Source organism: Barbus barbus (genome assembly GCF_936440315.1).
Source record: "Barbus barbus genome assembly, chromosome: 49".
Lineage (NCBI taxonomy): Eukaryota > Metazoa > Chordata > Actinopteri > Cypriniformes > Cyprinidae > Barbus > Barbus barbus.
In genome coordinates this window covers 18,275,070-18,296,488 of record NC_136727.1, presented here as the reverse complement: position 1 = coordinate 18,296,488, position 21,419 = coordinate 18,275,070, and the positions used below count along the sequence as shown (strand labels likewise).

At 37.1% G+C, this 21,419-nt stretch overlaps 2 protein-coding genes across 2 annotated transcripts in view; both read left to right on the top strand.

The window, feature by feature from the left end:
• Positions 1-72: 72 nt before the first annotated feature.
• On the top strand, positions 73-9,732 carry LOC306867611 (telomeric repeat-binding factor 2-interacting protein 1-like). Its single transcript, XM_079413373.1, has 4 exons — positions 73-112; positions 6,726-7,641; positions 7,726-7,847; positions 8,973-9,732. The coding sequence occupies exons 2-4, from the start codon at positions 6,738-6,740 to the stop codon at positions 9,555-9,557; spliced, it is 1,611 nt and encodes a 536-aa protein (XP_079269499.1). The 5' UTR covers positions 73-112; positions 6,726-6,737; the 3' UTR covers positions 9,558-9,732.
• A 1,103-nt stretch (positions 9,733-10,835) lies between these two features.
• Positions 10,836-21,419, top strand: part of LOC306867618 (E3 ubiquitin-protein ligase RNF123-like) — a 148,890-nt gene continuing 138,306 nt past the window's right edge. The window contains exons 1-4 of the mRNA XM_079413383.1: positions 10,836-10,936; positions 11,480-11,565; positions 11,653-11,740; positions 17,729-17,808. Of these exons, the coding sequence (XP_079269509.1) occupies positions 11,487-11,565; positions 11,653-11,740; positions 17,729-17,808 (247 nt within the window). The 5' untranslated portion in view covers positions 10,836-10,936; positions 11,480-11,486. The remainder of the gene's footprint in view (positions 10,937-11,479; positions 11,566-11,652; positions 11,741-17,728; positions 17,809-21,419) is intronic.

Below are 21,419 nucleotides of genomic sequence, written 5' to 3'. Positions count from 1 at the left end.
AGTCCCAGCGCGCTCTCACACAGGCGTCTCTTCCTGGAGACACTAACGCAGAGACTCTTATTTTGAAATGTTGTTTCCACATGTCTCAGCTCAGAGGATCTTCTAAACACAGGTAGTTTATATCTACTTTCATCAATATTTAGTTTTCTCGACATGCAGCGACTTTATACGAGTCCTTTGTATGTATCGATGTTGTTTGCTGCAGGGAAAGTCTGTGAAATTTCAAGAGTAACTTAATTCACAATATTAGATTCACGAGTGGGAACAATTCTCTGAGTTATGAATAGTTATATATAAGTTAGCTTTACTGGCCAGTAAAATCTAAACATTAAATTAGTTGCATATTACAATGACCAGAGATAGTTCTGGGTGTATTTTTCTTGCACTACTCTCACTGACACAATTTCATGTGAAATTTAATGCTGCAATAGACTTGACTTTTCATTTAATTTTCACTTTATTCGTGACACACGCTCATAAGTTTACATTCAACTTGCAGAATCTGCAAGATATTAATAATAGCTGGGGAGAGAAAAGAGAAAAAAAAAGATTTTAAATTGCATGTTGCATTTACTGGCCAGAATAAGCTTTGCAGTTTAAAAGTTTACAGCTAAGCTTGTTTAAACGGTCAAATATGTTGTATTAAGAACTGTATTTAACGAAAATAAAGGCAATTATGTATGTAATACAAGTTATAACTATGTAATATAAGTTTTGAGGATTTATTAGCCTATCTGTAAGCTATGGAAGCCCGTTTCCGCCAATGAATAAAAAATAAAACAAGGTAATTGCGACTTTTTATCTCACAATTCGGCCTTTTTTTCTCGCAATTCTGACTTTATAACTCGCAATTCTGACTTTATAACTCGCAATTCTGACTTTATAACTCGCAATTCTGACTTTATAACTCGCAATTCTGAGATATAAACTCGCAATTCTGACTTTATAACTCGCAATTCTGAGATATAAACTCGCAATTCTGACTTTATAACTCGCAATTCTGACTTTACAACTCGCAATTCTGACTTTATAACTCGCAATTCTGAGATATAAACTCGCAATTCTGAGATATAAACTCGCAATTCTGACTTTATAACTCGCAATTCGGAGATATAAACTCGCAATTCTGACTTTATAACTCGCAATTCTGAGATATAAACTCGCAATTCGGAGATATAAACTCGCAATTCTGACTTTATAACTCGCAATTCTGACTTTATAACTCGCAATTCTGAGATATAAACTCGCAATTCTGACTTTATAACTCGCAATTCTGACTTTATAACTCGCAATTCTGACTTTATAACTCGCAATTCTGACTTTATAACTCGCAATTCTGAGATATAAACTCGCAATTCTGAGATATAAACTCGCAATTCTGAGATATAAACTCGCAATTCTGACTTTTTTTCTCAGAATTCTGACTTTTTTTCTCGCAATTGCGAGTTTATATCTCACAACTCTGACTTTCTCGCACCATAGCAAACCACTCTCCGTGTAAGGCTTTGCAGTACTTTGTTCAATTAGCTGAACTATATATTGAACTAGATGAATGTTGCGTCCGAATATGATTTTTGAACAAACATAAAAATTACTCCTTATTCTTTATTTCTGTGTTTTGCGCTCACGGTTTGGACAGTACCATTACCGCCGGGCTTTCAGACACAACATTCTTCATTTCTTTATAGTTCTGAGTTTGAGGCAGCTTCTATCGCATTATTTTAATAACAGCTGTCAAGTAAAGCGCGTATATTGTAACACGAGAGTGGATATATATGAATGCACGCAGGTGGATTTCCTTCACTCTCGCATAAAGCGCGCTTTCATCTCTATGTTCTTGCTATAGAATTATCTTATCTCCTGTATTTAATGTTGTAAGATATCGACCAAGCAAGACATCCCCAATGAAAATTATAAATAAAGGATTCATTAATTTTATTATTATTAATGAAGAGTTCAGATGCAAAAGCCATAAGTGCCATCTGAAATGTTATTCTAAAATGAGCATTTTTCTCAGGAACAGGTTCTTTTCATTGTCATTAAAGTAAAATAACTGAATATAAACGAAAAATACTAATTTTAGAAGAAAATTTCAGATGGCATTTAAGCTTTTGCATCTGAATTCTTCATATATAATTGACTAAATAATTTTCATTTATTTATAATTTATTTATAATTTTCATTGGGGATGTCTTGCTTGGTCGATATCTTACAACATTAAATACAGGAGATAAGATAATTCTATAGCAAGAACATAGAGATGAAAGCGGGCTTTATGGAGAGTGAAGGAAATCCACCTGCGTGCATTCATATAATATCCACTCTCGTGTTACAATATACGCGCTTTACTTGACAGCTGTTATTAAAATAACGCGATAGAAGCTGCCTCAAACTCAGAACTATAAAGAAATTAAGAATGTTTTGTCTGAAAGCCCGGCGGTAATGGTAGGCTACTGTCCAACCGCGTCCAAAAGCCTTACACGGAGAGTGGTTTGCTATGGTGCGAGAAAGTCAGAGTTGTGAGATATAAACTCGCAATTGTGAGAAAAAAAGTCAGAATTGCGAGTTTATATCTCAGAATTGCGAGTTATAAAGTCAGAATTGCGAGTTTATATCTCAGAATTGCGAGTTATAAAGTCAGAATTGCGAGTTTATATCTCAGAATTGCGAGTTTATATCTCAGAATTGCGAGTTATAAAGTCAGAATTGCGAGTTTATATCTCAGAATTGCGAGTTATAAAGTCAGAATTGCGAGTTTATATCTCAGAATTGCGAGTTATAAAGTCAGAATTGCGAGTTTATATCTCAGAATTGCGAGTTATAAAGTCAGAATTGCGAGTTTATATCTCAGAATTGCGAGTTATAAAGTCAGAATTGCGAGTTTATATCTCAGAATTGCGAGTTATAAAGTCAGAATTGCGAGTTTATATCTCAGAATTGCGAGTTATAAAGTCAGAATTGCGAGTTTATATCTCAGAATTGCGAGTTTATATCTCAGAATTGCGAGTTATAAAGTCAGAATTGCGAGTTTATATCTCAGAATTGCGAGTTATAAAGTCAGAATTGCGAGTTTATATCTCAGAATTGCGAGTTATAAAGTCAGAATTGCGAGTTTATATCTCAGAATTGCGAGTTTATATCTCAGAATTGCGAGTTATAAAGTCAGAATTGCGAGTTTATATCTCAGAATTGCGAGTTTATATCTCAGAATTGCGAGTTATAAAGTCAGAATTGCGAGTTTATATCTCAGAATTGCGAGTTATAAAGTCAGAATTGCGAGTTATAAAGTCAGAATTGCGAGAAAAAAAGTCCGAATTGTGAGATAAAAAGTCGCAATTACCTTGTTTTATTTTTTATTCATTGGCGGAAACGGGCTTCCATAGTAAGCATATTGTTCAAAGTAAAAAAAAGCTAGTATTTTTGTAAACAATCAAACAAGAAAGAAGAAACTGCTGCTGCTGTTTCAGGCATTGCCACAGCTGCCTCTTTTAGATGAATATGCACTGTATATCAGTGTGTGCACATATCGACTTGAATATAAGCCTATATCGCGCTTACTGCATGACATGGAGGCGCCCGTGCAATCCCTTGCATTTTTTTTTTCCTGTGAAATAACTTTTTCTGATTTATTTATGTACACTCCCGATAACACCAAAATGTTGTGCTTTTTTAAAATAGAGAAAATAAACAAGATGCACTTCCTTCTCGTGCAGTCTCTGTGAAAGAGCGCGTCACAGCAATGAACCGGCTATTTGCCTCACAAAGAAATCAATAGAAAGCCTGAAATGTCTATTAAACAAACCAATTAAAAAAACAATTATAATTACATAGCTGGAATGAAAAGGTGCCTTTCTCTATTCAAGACACGTTCATGTGGAGATGATGAGTGCAGCGTCGGCATTCGGCAACTTCATCTTTTCAGCCGACACTGACTGAGACGAAAACGCTAGTTTATTAACAAATAATTCAAATGTTTTCTTTCCTCCCAACACATTCACAATCATTACTTTTGCCGGTGCAAGCTTTATGGGCGCAATTGAGCGCCGAATAGGCTATAGCCTACGCCTATATGTTAAAGGATGGTTAGGTTATTATATTAATCAATTTAATATAAACGTGTGACTATTGACTAGAAAAATCTTTAGTCAGGGGCAGGCCTACCTGGCACAAGGAACCGATCCGTTTTTAAAATAAAATGCTGTGACATTTCGAAAAGTGCTCCTGCTAATCACGTCACGTTATATTGCAATGCACGAGTTATGCATGCACAATGAGTTAAATGTTTTTATGTGTGGGGATGATATGGGGGTGCTTTGGTCTTTCTTAAGAGCGCTGGAGCACCTGCTAGACCCTCCCTAGCGCCGCATGTTTATTACGATTGTAAAAAATAATTCTGCATCTATGTTTAGGTGTCACTGTGGGTGGCACCGGCACACCCGTGGCTACGCCCCTGGTTATGGCTTTAGTTATTAAGCTTTACTTTATTCAGAATTCATTTGTTTTTAAATAAGCGTAATGTCAAAGGATGATCTATCTATCTATCTATCTATGACTTTTCTTAGTGTAGTTCATCACATTAACTATGAACGTGATCCACCAACATGTCAACCAGAAATCATCACAAATACTATAACGTTAGCCATTTATAGTAAATACTATAGTGCTTTTGAACCATACTATAGTAAAGTGTATTGTACTGTAAATATTATACAAACCCGATTCCAAAAAAGTTGGGACACTGTACAAATTACGAATAAAAAAGGAATGCAATAATTTACAAATCTCATAAACTTATATTTTATTCACAATAGAATATAGATAACATATCAAATGTTGAAAATGAGACATTTTGAAATGTCATGCCAAATATTGGCTCATTTTGGATTTCATTAGAGCTACACATTCCAAAAAAGTTGGGACAGGTAGCAATAAGAGGCCGGAAAAGTTAAATGTACATATAAGGAACAGCTGGAGGACCAATTTGCAACTTATTAGGTCAATTGGCAACATGATTGGGTATAAAAAGAGCCTCTCAGAGTGGCAGTGTCTCTCAGAAGTCAAGATGGCAAGAGGATCACCAATTCCCCCAATGCTGCGGCGAAAAATAGTGGAGCAATATCAGAAAGGAGTTTCTCAGAGAAAAATTGCAAAGAGTTTGAAGTTATCATCATCTACAGTGCATAATATCATCCAAAGATTCAGAGAATCTGTAACAATCTCTGTGCGTAAGGGTCAAGGCCGGAAAACCATACTGGATGCCCGTGATCTTCGGGCCCTTAGACGGCACTGCATCACATACAGGAATGCTACTGTAATGGAAATCACAACATGGGCTCAGGAATACTTCCAGAAAACATTGTCGGTGAACACAATCCACCGTGCCATTCGCCGTTACCGGCTGAAACTCTATAGGTCAAAAAAGAAGCCATATCTAAACATGATCCAGAAGCGCAGGCGTGTTCTCTGGGCCAAGGCTTATTTAAAATGGACTGTGGCAAAGTGGAAAACTGTTCTGTGGTCAGACGAATCAAAATTTGAAGTTCATTTTGGAAAATTGGGACGCCATGTCATCCGGACTAAAGAGGACAAGGACAACCCAAGTTGTTATCAGCGCTCAGTTCAGAAGCCTGCATCTCTGATGGTATGGGGTTGCATGAGTGCGTGTGGCATGGGCAGCTTACACATCTGGAAAGGCACCATCAATGCTGAAAGGTATATCCAAGTTCTAGAACAACATATGCTCCCATCCAGACGTTGTCTCTTTCAGGGAAGACCTTGCATTTTCCAACATGACAATGCCAGACCACATACTGCATCAAATACAACATCATGGCTGCGTAGAAGGAGGATCCGGGTACTGAAATGGCCAGCCTGCAGTCCAGATCTTTCACCCATAGAAAACATTTGGCGCATCATAAAGAGGAAGATGCGACAAAGAAGACCTAAGACAGTTGAGCAACTAGAAGCCTGTATTAGACAAGAATGGGACAACATTCCTATTCCTAAACTTGAGCAACAGTCTCCTCAGTCCCCAGACGTTTGCAGACTGTTATAAAAAGAAGAGGGGATGCCACACAGTGCTAAACATGGCCTTGTCCCAACTTTTTTGAGATGTGTTGATGCCATGAAATTTAATTTTTTTGAATTTTTCCCTTAAAATGATACATTTTCTCAGTTTAAACATTTGATATGTCATCTATGTTGTATTCTGAATAAAATATTGAAATTTGAAACGTCCACATCATTGCATTCTGTTTTTATTCACAATTTGTACAGTGTCCCAACTTTTTTGGAATCGGGTTTGTAATATTTACAACACTTATGCTACAGCATACTGTAATATTAACGATAGTGAACTGATAAACTGTAATAAATACTGTAGTGTACTTTAGTTTTTACTACAGTAAACTGTAGTGTATTGTAGTATAATAGACCATAGAAAACGTAGTACCGTTTTGGGTAAAGTAATTTGTTTATATTACTATAGTTGTTATATTACCACAGCAGCTATAGAATTACCACAACAAATTAATTCAAGTACTTTACTATAGTATGGTTTTGAAACACTATAGTATTTACTATAATACTATATTTACTATACAGTATTTTTCATGTGGGTATATTCCTAATTTTGAATAATATATCCATTGTTTTTATCATTTCCAACCAAATTAATGTCTTTTTTAAGCTTTGATATGAAAACAACGTTCTCATTTATCCCCCAGATAACCTTCACCATGTCAAAGGAGGGAAAGGAGGAGGTCTCTGATATTTCTCCTGTTTTATTCCTGGACGCAAGTGGACAATCAATGCGCTTCTATGTGAGACCCGGCCCAACTAAAACTCAACTTTATCCTCTAGTAACTAACAGAGGAGGTACTTTGTGTCGCAGTCAAGAGCCCGGAGCCATTTTGCTGATCGATCCCGGGGACGCGACTACTGTGATGTCGTGCTCCGGGCAAAAGTACATCTCTACGAAATACATAAAGGATTGTGTAGAGCAGAACCAGCTGTTGAATCTGGACGACTATGTGATTAGCGTGGGACCGTCTGTTCAGACGAGGATGGCGACCCGTCATCAGAGCACTGGGCGGTTGTGTTACTCACCTGAAGATGACGCTGCCATCTTGAAGTTCATGGAAAAGCGGCAACATGAAGCCAAAGGCAACCTGGTTTGGAAAGAGATGGAGAAGCGGCGCGTGACCGACCACAGCTGGCAGTCCATGAGGGATCGGTTTCTAAAGCACCTCCAGCATAGACTCGTGAAGAAGAGTCCCACGAAAAGAAAACCGCTTTGTTTTGCAGAAAGCCCTTTGCGTAAGAAGACAGTCACTGAGATCACAGAACCTCAGACTGATACCTTACAAAACTCACCTCAAAAGTCCGCCGTTCTACCGGATTCATCTGAAACTCAAATCGCCACAGAAAACAGTGTGTGTCCGACTGTGAGGACCGACCCTCAGCCTTCTCCAGAGAGAGCCAGTTCTCCTCCAGATGTGGCTGATGCTGCAGGAGAGCCGCCGCAGGCTTCAAGCCATGACGGTCAGGACGAGTCTCCTGTCCCAGCCCAAGAAGAAGAAGCACCAGAGCCTGAAATGTCCAAAAAACTTAGATTAGATGAAGGTTGTAATGGACAAGATGGTAATGTTATTCATGGTTTTATTTACTGTGTTATTCCTCAACAAGTTCTGTCTGTAAACCTTCTCCGCTTTTTTTTAAATTCAGGATCAAAGGAACATTCATCTCCTAACAAAACACAACAAACTACCTGCAAAACCACCACGCCTGAATCTAGGAAACTTGGGATTCTCGCAAAAGCTGCAAGAGAATTTGAGGACTCGGATGTGGTAAGATTGAACAACATCAACCCTGAATAGTTACAGCTGCTGGGTCAATGGCATGACACTCATTCATTGTGAGGACTCTGTTTATTTGAAAATGCAGATCAAATTTATTATACCTCTGATGAAAGATTTGAATTTAGGTAATTTAAGAAATATTTTCATTAACAAGCTATTTTTATTAACAATTTATAATATTAACATAAAATAAATATTTGAAAGAAAAATATCCATCTGTTCATTCAGTCAGTCATTCGTTGTAACCAAAAACCAAAAAAAAAGTCATTATATAATAGAGAGGACCTTTGCAGACTCCTTATGAATATTTGTCTATAAGTTTCCAAAAATATGAGGCATAGTTAGTTCAGTTTCTAAAATGTAATGTGGTACAATCTCACTGAAAACGTTGATATTTATGAAATAATAATTTCATGGAAATGGTTCATAGAAAAAAAAAAAAAAAATTCTTTAATCTTTCTGTAAGTACCTTTGTAACTACATGTCAACTAATTCTCATTAATTTGCAACTACATGTCTACTATCTCTCAGTAGGGTAGGTTTAGGGTTAGTAGAATAAGTTGACATATACTTGCAAAGTTTCTAAAAGTCAGTATGTTGTGGAACCATCAATAATAAAGTGTTAGAAGATATTAAACTGTCTACTAATACTCTAATGACTGCTAGTTGCCATGTAGTTGCAAAGTTACTTACTGTTAGTAGAATGTCTAAAGTTGACTAAATCTAAAGAGTGTTGAAAGTGTCAATAGATGTGTATTAATAATAATAAAAATAGAAATATATTCTTGTTTTTTACCTCACGGTTGCACAACATGACATCTTTAGAGTCTAGGGAACTAAACCGTTTTTTTTTTTTTTTTTCAAAATAGTATGAAAGTTTTTCAAAACCGTATGAAACCAGCTTGAATACAGTTATAAGATCTTTACATGTTTTTAACTGGACTTTTTAAAAGACTTTTCCATTTCTTGGACTTTCTTATATGTCATTGACCCATTTGTTATTAACTTAACTCTCCAAAATAGAGAGGCATTTCAGCTTAGAAAACTGTCAACCGTTGCTTTAGTGGAAAAGTCTCCAAAACGCACTTCACTGACTTTAATGTGTTTCCACAGATGGATGAAAGTGAAGAAGGCGAAGATCCATTTGAAGCACCAACTGCCAAGCCGTCAGATGCACAAAAAAGTTCAGCATCGCCTACAACATTAACTAGGGAACCAGAAACTCAAGCTGAGCTTAACCAAAACGGCCATCAGGAAGCACCAGAAGCTCTTTGTCCCTCACCAGCTCCTGAGGAAGAGCGTCCAGGTCCTAGTTCCACATCTGTCCCTGCATCTTCATCCCACGTCTTCATCCTTGACTCCGAGTCAAAGGACAAACACGACAGCCAAACGACTGCAACTCCAGAGGAAACTCCCTCCAAACACTTGGTGGAACACGTCGAGAACTTGATGAAAAAGACCAAGAAAGATCTGGTCGAGGTAACCATGGCCCTGTGGAAAGCCAGTGGTGACTTAGCAAGAGCTCAGGTGTATCTGTTAGATGGCTACGACCATGAGATTCACGGGCCTGTGTGGACCCATCTGGACGATGAGATCCTCCTGTTGGCTGATCCGTATGAACTTGAGCAGCTTCAATCCAAATATGGACCTGAGGAAGTGTCCAGGAGAAGAGATTTCCTCAGGGCTGGCATTAACTGAGAGGATTTGTTTGGTACAATGGGTGTTTTCTGAAACCAGCAGCTCAACTAGACACAACTATTTACCGTTTTCACCCAATTTTGTATTCTTAGTTTGGTAAAATTCATATTTTTGTTGATGCATTTCTAAAAGAATTGATACATTGATAAATATGTATTAAAGTATTTTTCTAACTGATGGCGTATCATTGTGTTACCACACACTTCTACATATCTCTCACTTATATACATTGAATTATAATTATACAGGCTAAATCTATACCATAAATATAATTTGCATGATTTTTAGATGTGAAAAGATACCTTTGTTATTCGGCGACTTTCGCGGGCAAAATCCAGTCATTTTAAAGGTAATCCACGTGATTTTGCAAGCTGCTTGGTTAAAATTGATTTAAAAAAAAAAAAAAAAAGCAATTTCATACACAGCTACATTGATAATATGGACCTTTTGCCATTAATTTAGCTATTAATGCACGTTTACTGCATTTATGACAGTTTAATATCTGAAGCATCAGTTCTTATATAATTCTAGTATTGTTGCTAACGATTTAGATACGATACGCCCAAATGTAATACTTGTCAATAACATTTTATTATATATTTTACATTTTAATGCTGTAGAGTCACGTGACAGCTGTTACTTTTCTCAGCGCTGTTGACGGTGTGGACCAATCACTGCCGTCTGTGATTACTGGGAATTATTGCCTAATTTAATCAAATGCAGAGTGAATAGATTAATATTAATAGTAATATAAATCCGTCCGAGGATTCGGCTTTTAGCCCTCTAGCGTTCTCTACAGGAATAAACACATTTTATGGATTTTAAGGTTCCCATTCGTTCACGTCTAAACGTATTTTGTCCTAAAACTCGCTCCATAGCCGTGAATCGTATTTGTTAAAAGAATTGGGCGGCACTTTTACTTGCTAACTGCTGTTTAGTGTGTAGTCACACAACTAACGTCCTGCAGAGGGCTCTTCATGGCTCATAATGCGCTTCCTCTATTGAATCGTATGGGGTTGTAAATTAAACGTCTCTGATTGGTCCATCCCAAAAGAGCGATGAGAAAAGTCACGAAATACTCGAAACAGCATTTAATTTACACATAAATAACGACATTAGAGAATATAAGTGATGCTGAGATAAAAACAGACAGATACTAGATAAAATTAGAAAATTAATATATAAACCCATTGTAACTGACCAATGAGAGCCACCCTCCGGGCCACCAAGCCCCGCCCCTTTGATCACACCGTTCATTTAGTGCCATCCTGCCGCTTCATTGTGTTTCTAGCTTAAAGACAGTGACTGTAGACACATTTAAAGAGGAGAGCCCAACAACACAATCTGCTGATCACAAATAAACACAACAAACCAAATCAGTGAGTACTGCAGGAGAAATGAACCTGGCTTTATCTGTGCATGTGATATTTAACGCGTTGCCATAGCAGCTCGGAGGCTGAAACAGTAAATATTGCTTTTCCTGCACACATGCTGGGCATTTAGACCCCCGACAGTCATTCAATCATATTATAATTAATTATAAACACATACATCATGTTGTTCATGCCGTTAATACGTTATGTTAGCGGGATAGTGGCTGAAGACAGAGTATGTTTATGTTTTGTGTATGTTTGTTCAGACAGCAGCATGTAAACATTCAAACTACGTTACAAGTTATTTGCAGGTTTCATTGTAGTTTGAGACTTCAAAATAATCTCTATTTTATTTATCTGTACGTGAACTCCCAAATAACCATCTCAAAAAATAGGCCTACCTTTAATATTTTTGGATTATTATACCATGTTTTTGACACATTAGCTACTATGGTAGTGTCATGTAAATATACATATGTTAGCCCTGTATTTGTAGCACTGTAACACTGTATCTTTTGATGAATTGTATAATATAATGAATATATCTAGTAGCAGTATGAGCTCAAAGGGTGGCTCTGCCCTGTCCCGACGAAACTATCGCCTGACATCCGACACAGACAAACCCAAAGTCACAGGTATGTCCTTATAAACACATTTCATTCAAGTAAACCAACTGTAAATGCAGTAATCATCAAATCTACATGACACACTTTTTATTTTAGGCATTGTCAATGAGAAGTTGTTGAGCGACTACCTGCAGCATGTGTTTCCTGCCTCCAGTAAGCAGGGGCCGGCATCAGCGGCGTACAGGTGAGTCCGTTACCCACAATCCCTCCTTGTTTTGGGGTCTTTTGCTCTCATCTGATCTGTAGTGTATGCCATTTGTATGTGCACATATTCTTTTGTGGGGGTCTTTTGCTTTGTATACACAAACATGAACACACTACTGGTCAAAAGTTAATTGAAATAATTACGATTTCTTGAAATACATTTTGAAAGAAGTCTCTTCTGCTCACGGAGGCTGCATTTAATTGATTAACGGTACAGTAAAACAGCAATGCTGTAAATTATTACAATTTTAAATACGTGTGTTTTTTGTTTTCATGTGAATATATTATAAAACATAATTGATTTCTGTGATCAAAGCTGAATTTTCAGCATCATTACTCCAGGCTTCAGTGTCACATGATCCTTCAGAAATCATTCTGATATACTTTTTTTTTTTGCCCAGTTATTATCAAATATTATTGATGCGCAATTATTGGTAATGACTCTTATTATTGTTGAAATGATCACTATTTGCGAGATGGCAATGATGATTTCTTCCCCCCTCAGGATTACTTAATGCATAGAATGTTCAAAAGAACAGTATTTATTTGAAAATGAAATATTTTGTAACATTATAAATGTCTTTTACTGTCACTTTTGAACAAGTTAATACATCCTTGCTGAATATTGCATTAGTGTATTTATTTATTATTTTATTTAAAATCTTACTTTCATTTGAATGGTAGCGTATTACAGTTTACACAAAGAAAGTTTGCAAAACTGCTTTCCACAGCAAATTTATTTTGATTATATATGTAGTTAATAATATGTTGTAATTGTATATTTTGTTTTATTTAATGTTTTCTTTAATAATTGTGTAATACTAATAACCATTTTAGATAATTAGTCATCAAATCCTCTGTAAATATTGGTTGCAAATTGAATTTTAAGCTCTCTCACATTTCAAGTCATTTTAAGTGATTATAAATGAAGGTGTGTTAATGAACGACCTGATTACGATTTTCCCTCCATATGTATCGACCATTTTGACCCATTTATGCAGAATTTAAATATTTAAAATATCAATTTATTAGTATTTTAGTGCTGCGATCCTTAAATAGTCTTTTAATGTCACCTCTGTGTTCCTGTTTTAAATATGCATGACAGATGAACTATTGTTACACGAAATTACATTTTAGTGGGTATCTTTATCTTTAGTCATTATGTTTTGCTCACAGTAAATACATTTAAACACAGGACACATTCTTACAATCAATCAATAAAATAAATAAAGCTGTATTAAACTTGCTTTGAAACATGCTTGAAAAGCTCTTTTAGTTTTTTCCCCTTAAATGTTATTCAATCTCATGTCAAGTTTTGAACTGTGAATTTTTTTTTTCATCTGAATGTTTTTGAAGCATGATTTAATCAGGTGCAGCTGGTTATAGGAGTAGGGGCTTCTTATTGTAGAGAGCATCTGATTGGACAGAAATCTGTGCAGTGCAGGATGAGTCATCAGTATTTTTTACTCTGTTGAAGTATAGCTTGATAATCGTAACAGATCATGAAGAAGTTTGCTGCATTAGTGGTGTGTTGATGAGTTGTTTGAGTGGAAGCTGCTGGTGTTGTTGTCCTCGTCCCGCTCTTGATCCCAGCCAGTGTCTGGTTTCTGGAGCTGATCTATACATAGAGCATGATGGGACATGAGAGAAAGCTGACACTCACAGAGCAGTGAAGCAGCTCATGTGTTTACATATAATCATCTCTAATACTGGATTTCATGTCAGGCGTCATGGTAGGCATCTGTCAGCACTGTATAAAACTAAACATCATTTATTCACAGATATTTAGCTTCATTTGAAATTTTGAGAGCTTAATTTTAAAGGGGCTATGTGTAGGTTTTTACTTAAAAAATTGTCATTTGTCCTTTTATGAGCCAACCATAATGTAATAGGAAGAATGACACCTTGACTGTCCGCCACGGTTGCCTCTATCAGCCTGTAGGCTCAGTTGTGTCTAGAGGAGTCGGGTCCGAATTGGCGCTAAAATTCACAAAATGTGATGCCATGCGCGTTCTCGTCTACAGCGGTAATCGCTAGCGGTAGTGTTTGAAATGGACTCTGCGGACGGAAAGAAGCGACCAGACTCCAGCACAACCCAGACACCCACAGAAACTCCTCGTAAGCTTAAAAAAAAAAAAAAAAAAAGCCTTATCTAGTGCACCGAGAACGAGCATGAGACTGGTTGCAGTTCCTCTAACGGCCACTGGTGTCAGTAACTGTTAGAAATTTCAGAACTTACGCAGTGCTCCTTTAAGGTTTTATTTTGTTGTTGTTAACAACTGTTTATTGAGTTTTATTATGTGGAACAGTAGTACAAAACAAAAGCAGCTGTACAAATGTAAAACCCAACCCATCCCACCCCTTGGTAGACTCAAAACATAAATAAAATAAAATAAACAATAATAATAATAAACACATTAATAGATAAACAAATAACAATAAAATCATTTTTACAAAGATTTTAGAAAAGACACAACATTAAAAGCTGAATGGCATGAATTAACAGTTTTCACTTTAGATGCATGTATACGAGAAGTAGAGAGTTCCATCGAGATAATGTCCAACATATATACAGTCCAGGTTCATCTGTCCATTGTGTGAGGAGGATTCCAACGGTTGACGATGATGATGAGCTAGCCTATTCATAAATTTCTCTAGACGACGAGATAGTACTTTAGCATATAATTTAACATCAGTCCCTATCAAAGAAAGTGGCCGGTAACTAGAACAGGAAGTCGGATCTTTATCTTTTTTTAACAAGAGAGAAATAACAGCTATATTAATAGATGGGTGAAATGAGTCTTGAGTAACTGAAAAATGTATCATATCTAACATGAGGGGGCCTAAATCCGACCAAAACGTAGTATACAATTCTATTGGAATGCCATCTATGCCTGGGGACTTCCCCCTTGTTCAGAGATCGAATTGCTGACTCCAGCTCCTGAAGAGAGATCGGTTCAGCCAGGTATTCCGCATCCGAATCTGACAGTCTAGGTAAATCAAGGTTGGACAGAAAAGATGCAAAAGAGTCAGGGTCACCATCAGCAGAAGAAGTATAGCGGTTAGAGTAAAAAGAGTGAAAGGCGATATTAATGTCTTTTGGGTCTGTCATAATGAGCCCAGTTTGGGATTTCACAGCTGAAATATTAGCAACCTTTTCACTGTTGCGTAATCTTAGGGCTAAAAGGTGGCTTGGTCTACTCCCTTGAAAATAATAATTCTGCCTGGATCTTTGGATCAGGAATTCTGCCCTGGATCTCAGTAATGAATTGAGTTCGGACCTAACCTCCATGATTTTACTGAGTGTGCTGTCTGAGAAACAACGCTGATTATCTCGAGTCAGATTCTGGAGCTGTGATTCCAGTTCAACTATCTTTTTGTGTCGGTTTTTCTGAAGGAAAGAGGCATATGAAATTGAGTTATTCCTTATAAACCCTTTAACTGCATTCCAAAGTGTTCGAGGATCATCCACTGAACCTTGGTTAATTTCAATAAACTCAGCAAATTTATTTCTGAATTGACTGCAAAAGTTTTCATCCTGTAACAATTTAGGGTTAAATCGCCATGTAGTGGCACGAGATGACCGAGGGATCAAAGATAATCTGCACAAATTTACATCATGATCCGACAGAGATAAGGAACAGCTATCGGTATCACGAACAGCTGAAGATAAAGAAGTAGAAATGAATATAGTCAATTCGTGAATAGGATTTATGAGTAGCAGAAAAGAAAGTGAAAGACTTAGCAGAAGGGTTTAATAAACGCCAACTGTCCACCAACGAGGAATAGGTTACACATTGCCGAAGTTTGTCAGAAAACAAAGCTTGAGAGTGCGATTCCTTTGGTCCAGATCTATCTAGGATATATGACATTACAGAATTAATATCTGCACCCAATACAATTTCAAAATCTGAAAACTTCAAGAGATATGTTGACAAAACAGAGAAAAAAGTAGGGTCAGGAGTACAAGAGGCATAAACTGAGATAAATATAAAAACAATAGTGGAGAATAAGAATATTGTATGTGTTATTCTACCATCTGTATCACAAGCTTTCTCTAAAATAGTCATATTTAAAGTCCTCCGGACCAATATTAGGACACTGTTGGTTTTAGTATCCGAAGATGAGTGAGATACCACTTCATAAAACTTATTATTACACCTGTGTATATCCTCCTCTTTCAAATGGGATTCTTGAACTAACACTATATCAATCTTTCTTCTTCGCAAAAAATCCAGAAAACCTGTACGTTTGTGAGGGCCATTTAGGCCATTAATATTACAACTCAGAATATTAAGGTCAGTCATAGGTATCAAACAGAATTACTGCATAAGACAAAACACAAGTTTGAAAATAAAACCAGTTGAGTCTACCATTAAACCGCCCCCCACCCTCCCCGTTACCATTCAAAAAAACAAACACATTCCCATAAACTATGGCAGATCAAACCAAGAACAAACCTTGATCTGCCAGCACCCCTTAATATGGTCCGTGGCATCAACAAAAACCTGCACATTACTGTAGCACCAACATTTGGCCCCATAGTTACATATTGACTATGTAGTATTTCTATTAATAAAATATATATATAAATAAATAAATACAAAAATAAAAGATAGAAAGAAAAGAGAGCTAAAGAATACAAATAAAACAAATAAAATATCATAATTAGTAAGCAATACTGTATGCACAATGAACTATGAATTAATAAGTGAAGATTAAAGTGAACAGTGAAAGACAGTCACCTAACCATTTAGAGCATCTCTTCTCCGATTGTCCAGCAAATTTCCAGCTGAAGTTCACTGAGAGTTGGTGGATGAATGGAATCTTAGAAAATCTCTTGCTTCTTCTGGGGAGTGTAGCATTTTAGGTTCACCTTGATTGAGAATGACCTTCAGCGTTGCAGCATAAAGAAGAAAATTCTGGATGCCAGCGTCTCTTATCTCCTTCCTAATTGGCGCAAATGCACTTCTTCGTTTTGCGGTGACTGGAGAAAAATCTGGAAAGAAAGACAGCGTTGCTCCGTCGGAAGTTTTCACCAGGGCATGAAGTCTGGCGGCCCGCAGAATGAGCTCCCTGTCAGTGTTCCGCAGCAGTTTAAAGATGAAAACCTGTGGTTTAGCTAGATCTGAGGAGAGCCTTGTGTACAGGCGATGCGCTCGCTCCGCTTCAATCTCTTTGCCCGACAGAGACGGGAGCCACGGAACTTTTTGGAACCTTCAGGCAATCCAACCAGATGCAGATTGCTGCGCCTATTGCGATCCTGTAAGTCCACAACCTGCTGCTCGAGCGCGGCTACTCGCCTATCGTGATCTGCGACAACTTTCTTTTGTTCTCTCATCTCCCCTGTAAGATGATCTAGTTTAGAGCATAGCGACTGAAGAACTGACACGTGAGAAACAAACTCGTTCCGCATCACCGTCAACTCGGTTCTTAGAATGTGCTCAAAGTGTGTAACAGTGTTCGCCATCTTGTCCATCATATCGCTTGAGTTCGGTGACTTGGATTTCTTCTTAATCGGAGAAGCCGACGGAGGCAACTCCTGATGTTTACGACTGCATGCCATCAGGTGAAGCACCACCAATGGATACAATTTAAAACAAAACGAAAAAAATCAGCAAAAAGAGGCCAAACGTATGACGCTCTACTCAAGTGCGACTAGGTTCATGAGCACGTCACGTGACTCTACCCATTTTACGGCTTTTTTAATGGAAATATAAATTCAATGCTTAAGATTTCAGTTTATTTCCAAATTGTAATTCTGTTCTGATTCCCATATTTTCAATGTGTTAATGATGTCATAAATAAAGAGTATAGTTTTTTTTTTCTGTCATATTTATAGTTAGATCAATCAGTCTAGTCTCTTAGGTGTGTGAGCTGACAAGCGGCACTCCTCTGTGATGATGTTGTGATAGGTGAGCGGTCATGTGCGGATCAGTTGAACCGGTGTCGTGTCTCGTCCCTGTAGAAAAACCCTGACGTTCCAGGATCTTGGAGCTCATCTGGAGAAGCTGCTGGCTGAAGATAATGTCACTGAGGACAGCAGAGGTCAGACAGACACTTACACATACACTGCTGAGCATCTCACAAATGACTGGAAAATAAAATGTATTTGCTGAAATAAAAAAAATAAAAAAAACTGTTATTTTATATAATATTTATTCATAATTCATCAATTATTATTGAAATCTACCCCCACATATTTGTTTACTTGTTCATTGATTTATGTGCTAATTTATGTTTATTTATTTATTGATTATAAAAACATGGCTGAAAACCTCACTATGTGACCTTGGACCACAAAACCAGTCATAAGTGTCAATTTTTCGAAATTTAGATTTATACATAATCTGAAAGCTGAATGAATAAGCTCTCAATATTTGCTTGACAATATTTGGCCGAGATTCAAGTTCAAGTTTATTTGTATAGTGCTTTTTACGAAAAAAAAATCTTTGCAAAGCAGCTCTACAGGAAATTAAGTTTCCACAATATATTTATATATTGCAGAACCTTAATATATTTAACTTATGGCAAAATTTGGTAATTCTGTATGTTGTCTGAGTTTTGGCATCCTCTGAGGTCCTCTGAGGGGTTGGCATTATCTTTTCTCAGGTGTTTGGTCATCTCAGATCATTTAAGGGTTGGATCCAGACTGAAGCTTCTGTAATTCCTAGTTACCACGGGATGTTAATAAAGAATAAGAATAATGTACATTTGATCAGATATAACTGCAGTACAAGATTATAAAATGCATTATGTGAATGCTTGGCTAAGGATATGTGTCTTTAATCCAGATTTAAACAGAGAGAGTGTGTCTGAACCCCGAACGCTATCAGGAAGGCTATTCCAGAGTTTGGGAGCCAAGTGTGAAAAAAGTCCAGAGTTTTGCGACCTTAGGGAGCGGGTTGGATTGTAGCGTGGTAGAAGACAAGTTAGGTGTGCGCAGGAGCTAAACCATTTAGGGCCTTATAGGCAAGTAATAATATTTTGTAAATGATACGGAACTGAATAGATAGCCAGTGCAGAGACTGTAAAATTGGGGTAATATGATCATATTTTCTTGACCTGGTAAGAACTCTAGCCGCTGCATTTTGGACTATCTGTAGCTTGTTTATTGAAGATGCAGGACAACCAGCTAGCAGTGCATTACAATAGTCCAGTCTAGAGGTCATGAATGCATGAACTAGCTTTTCTGCATCAGAAACAGGTAGCATGTTTCGAAGCTTGGCAATGTTTCTAAGATGGAAGAATGCTGTTTTTGTAACATGGGAAATATGATTTTCAAAGGACAAGTTTCTGTCTAATATAACACCCAGATTTTTGACTTTAGAGGACGTAACAGTGCATCCGTCTAGTTGCAAATTGTAATCCAAGAGATTCTGTGTTCTGTTTTTTGGTCCAATAAGTAATATCTCTGTTTTATCTGAATTTAATAGGAGGAAATTATTGGTCATCCAATCTTTTAATTTTTTTACACAATCTATTAGCTTAGTTTAGAAGTTTCATCTGGTCTTGTTGAGATATATAGTTGAGTATCATCAGCATAACAATGAAAACTAATCCCGTATTTTCTAATAATATTACCAAGAGGCAACATGTATATTGAAAATAGCAGAGGACCTAGGACAGATCCTTGTGGTACTCCATACTTTACTGGTGATAATTGTGATGACTCTCCTTTTAAATGAACAAAGTGGTAGCGATCAAACAGGTAGGATCTAAACCATCTTAAAGCCTGCCCTTGAATACCAGTATAGTTTTGTAATCGATCTATGAGTATGTCATGGTCTATAGCATAGGTCACTAACAGGCGGACCGCGGTCCTGATCCGGACCCAAAAGCCGTCCCATACGGACCCGTCTACAGCCAAAACAGAAGGTTAAGATTTAAACCTGACGGGGCGCTTCTATTTCAGCCGGCGCAGCTATTGAAGTCTTTACGGTAGTGGGGTCGCCAACTGGCAGACTCCGGTCCGAATTCGTGAAGGCTTTTGACATAATGAAATAAATAAATACCAAACGCTAATTTAATAAATCAAATTTATATTAAGCACATCAAGGTCAGCTCTAGAGCCATTTGGGTGCAGTCGTGCGTGCAGTGATGAGAGATGCATGCGCGCAGAGATGAAACTTTTAGTGAGTGAAAAACGCATTTTCAAAAATTAGGAAAGTTGACGCGTCCTTAAAAACTCCTTAAATGTGGGAATTGCGATTAAACTTTAAAAGGCTAGTCATTCAATAAATATGATCGCTGCACGTTTCAGATTCAGCTGCTGCGCTGCTTTGTGGAGTCTGTCTCTTGGGCTTGTGTCCTGCCATTCCGCTGGAAGAGGATGATTTTCCATTTTCAATCAGTACGTCTGCTGTTGTCAAAGATCAATGTGAAAACAACCCATATAAGCAGCAAACACGCAGAGTTGTAAATGTGAACTGGTGGATCAACAAGACGATAATGTGTTGTAAAATGTAACCAATTAAGGCAGTAAAATATATTTATATACGTTAATTAATATAATACTTTGTTTTTGTGAAAACCTGCATCTGAACTGTAAATCATGCTTTTTACAGTCATTTTATTTAATTTATTTTATTTTTGTGCAGGTCTTAAAAAAGGTCTTTAAATGTCTTGAAATTAAGCTTAAATATCTTGCATATACCCTGGCCTGGCAAAAACCATCAATTGTTTTTTAGAATTGTCTGGACCTCGGGGAGGGTTCATTACTGGACCTCAAGCCATTTTAGTTGAAGACCCCTGGTCTATAGTGTCGAACGCAGCACTAAGATCAAGTAATACTAGAAATGAGATGCAGCCTTGATCTGAAGCAAGAAGCAAGTAATTTGTAATTTGTAAGTTCAGTTTCTTTGCTATGGTGAGGAATGAAACCTGACTGAAATTCTTCATAGAGATAATTTTTTTTGCAAGAAGGAGCACAATTGAGCAGACACAACTTTTTCTAAAATTTTAGACATAAACGGAAGATTTAAAACGGGTCTGTAATTTGCCAGTTCATTAGAATCTAGTTGTGGTTTCTTAATAAGAGGCTTAATAACCGCCAGCTTGAATGGTTTTGGGACGTGACCTAAAGATAACGATGAGTTAATAATATTGAGAAGCGGTTCTTCTGCTACAGGTAACAACTCTTTCAGTAGTTTAGTGGGTACAGGATCTAATAAACATGTTGTTGGTTTAGATGCACTGATGAGTTTATTTAGCTCTTCCTATAGTTGTGAAGCACTGCAGTTTTTCTTTGGGTGTATTACTATGTATTACTCTTACCTTTATCAAAAAAAAATAAAAAATGAGGGCGTAGGCTATTTTAATTTGTTTCCCCTGAAAAAAATCCAAGTGTTTGCGCTGGCGCCTCCATGTCCTGCAGAGCGCGCTTTAGCTTCCACTCTCCACACAAACTGAGATATAGGCTAGCGCACATTATTATTATAGCGCAGGTTTAACGTTTAAACACTGTTATATACTTGAACTGTTTTAGTATATCTATAGATTTTATTTTAGGCGTGATGATATGAGAAGGCTAAATTGATCAAACATAGGCTATGATCAGCTCATGCCGCTGGCCGCTTGGTCGTTACTTAAAAAAAAAAAAAAAAACTTATAGGCTATTTAACGAACAAAAATGCTCCAAGCGTTTTTCTAAATTAACG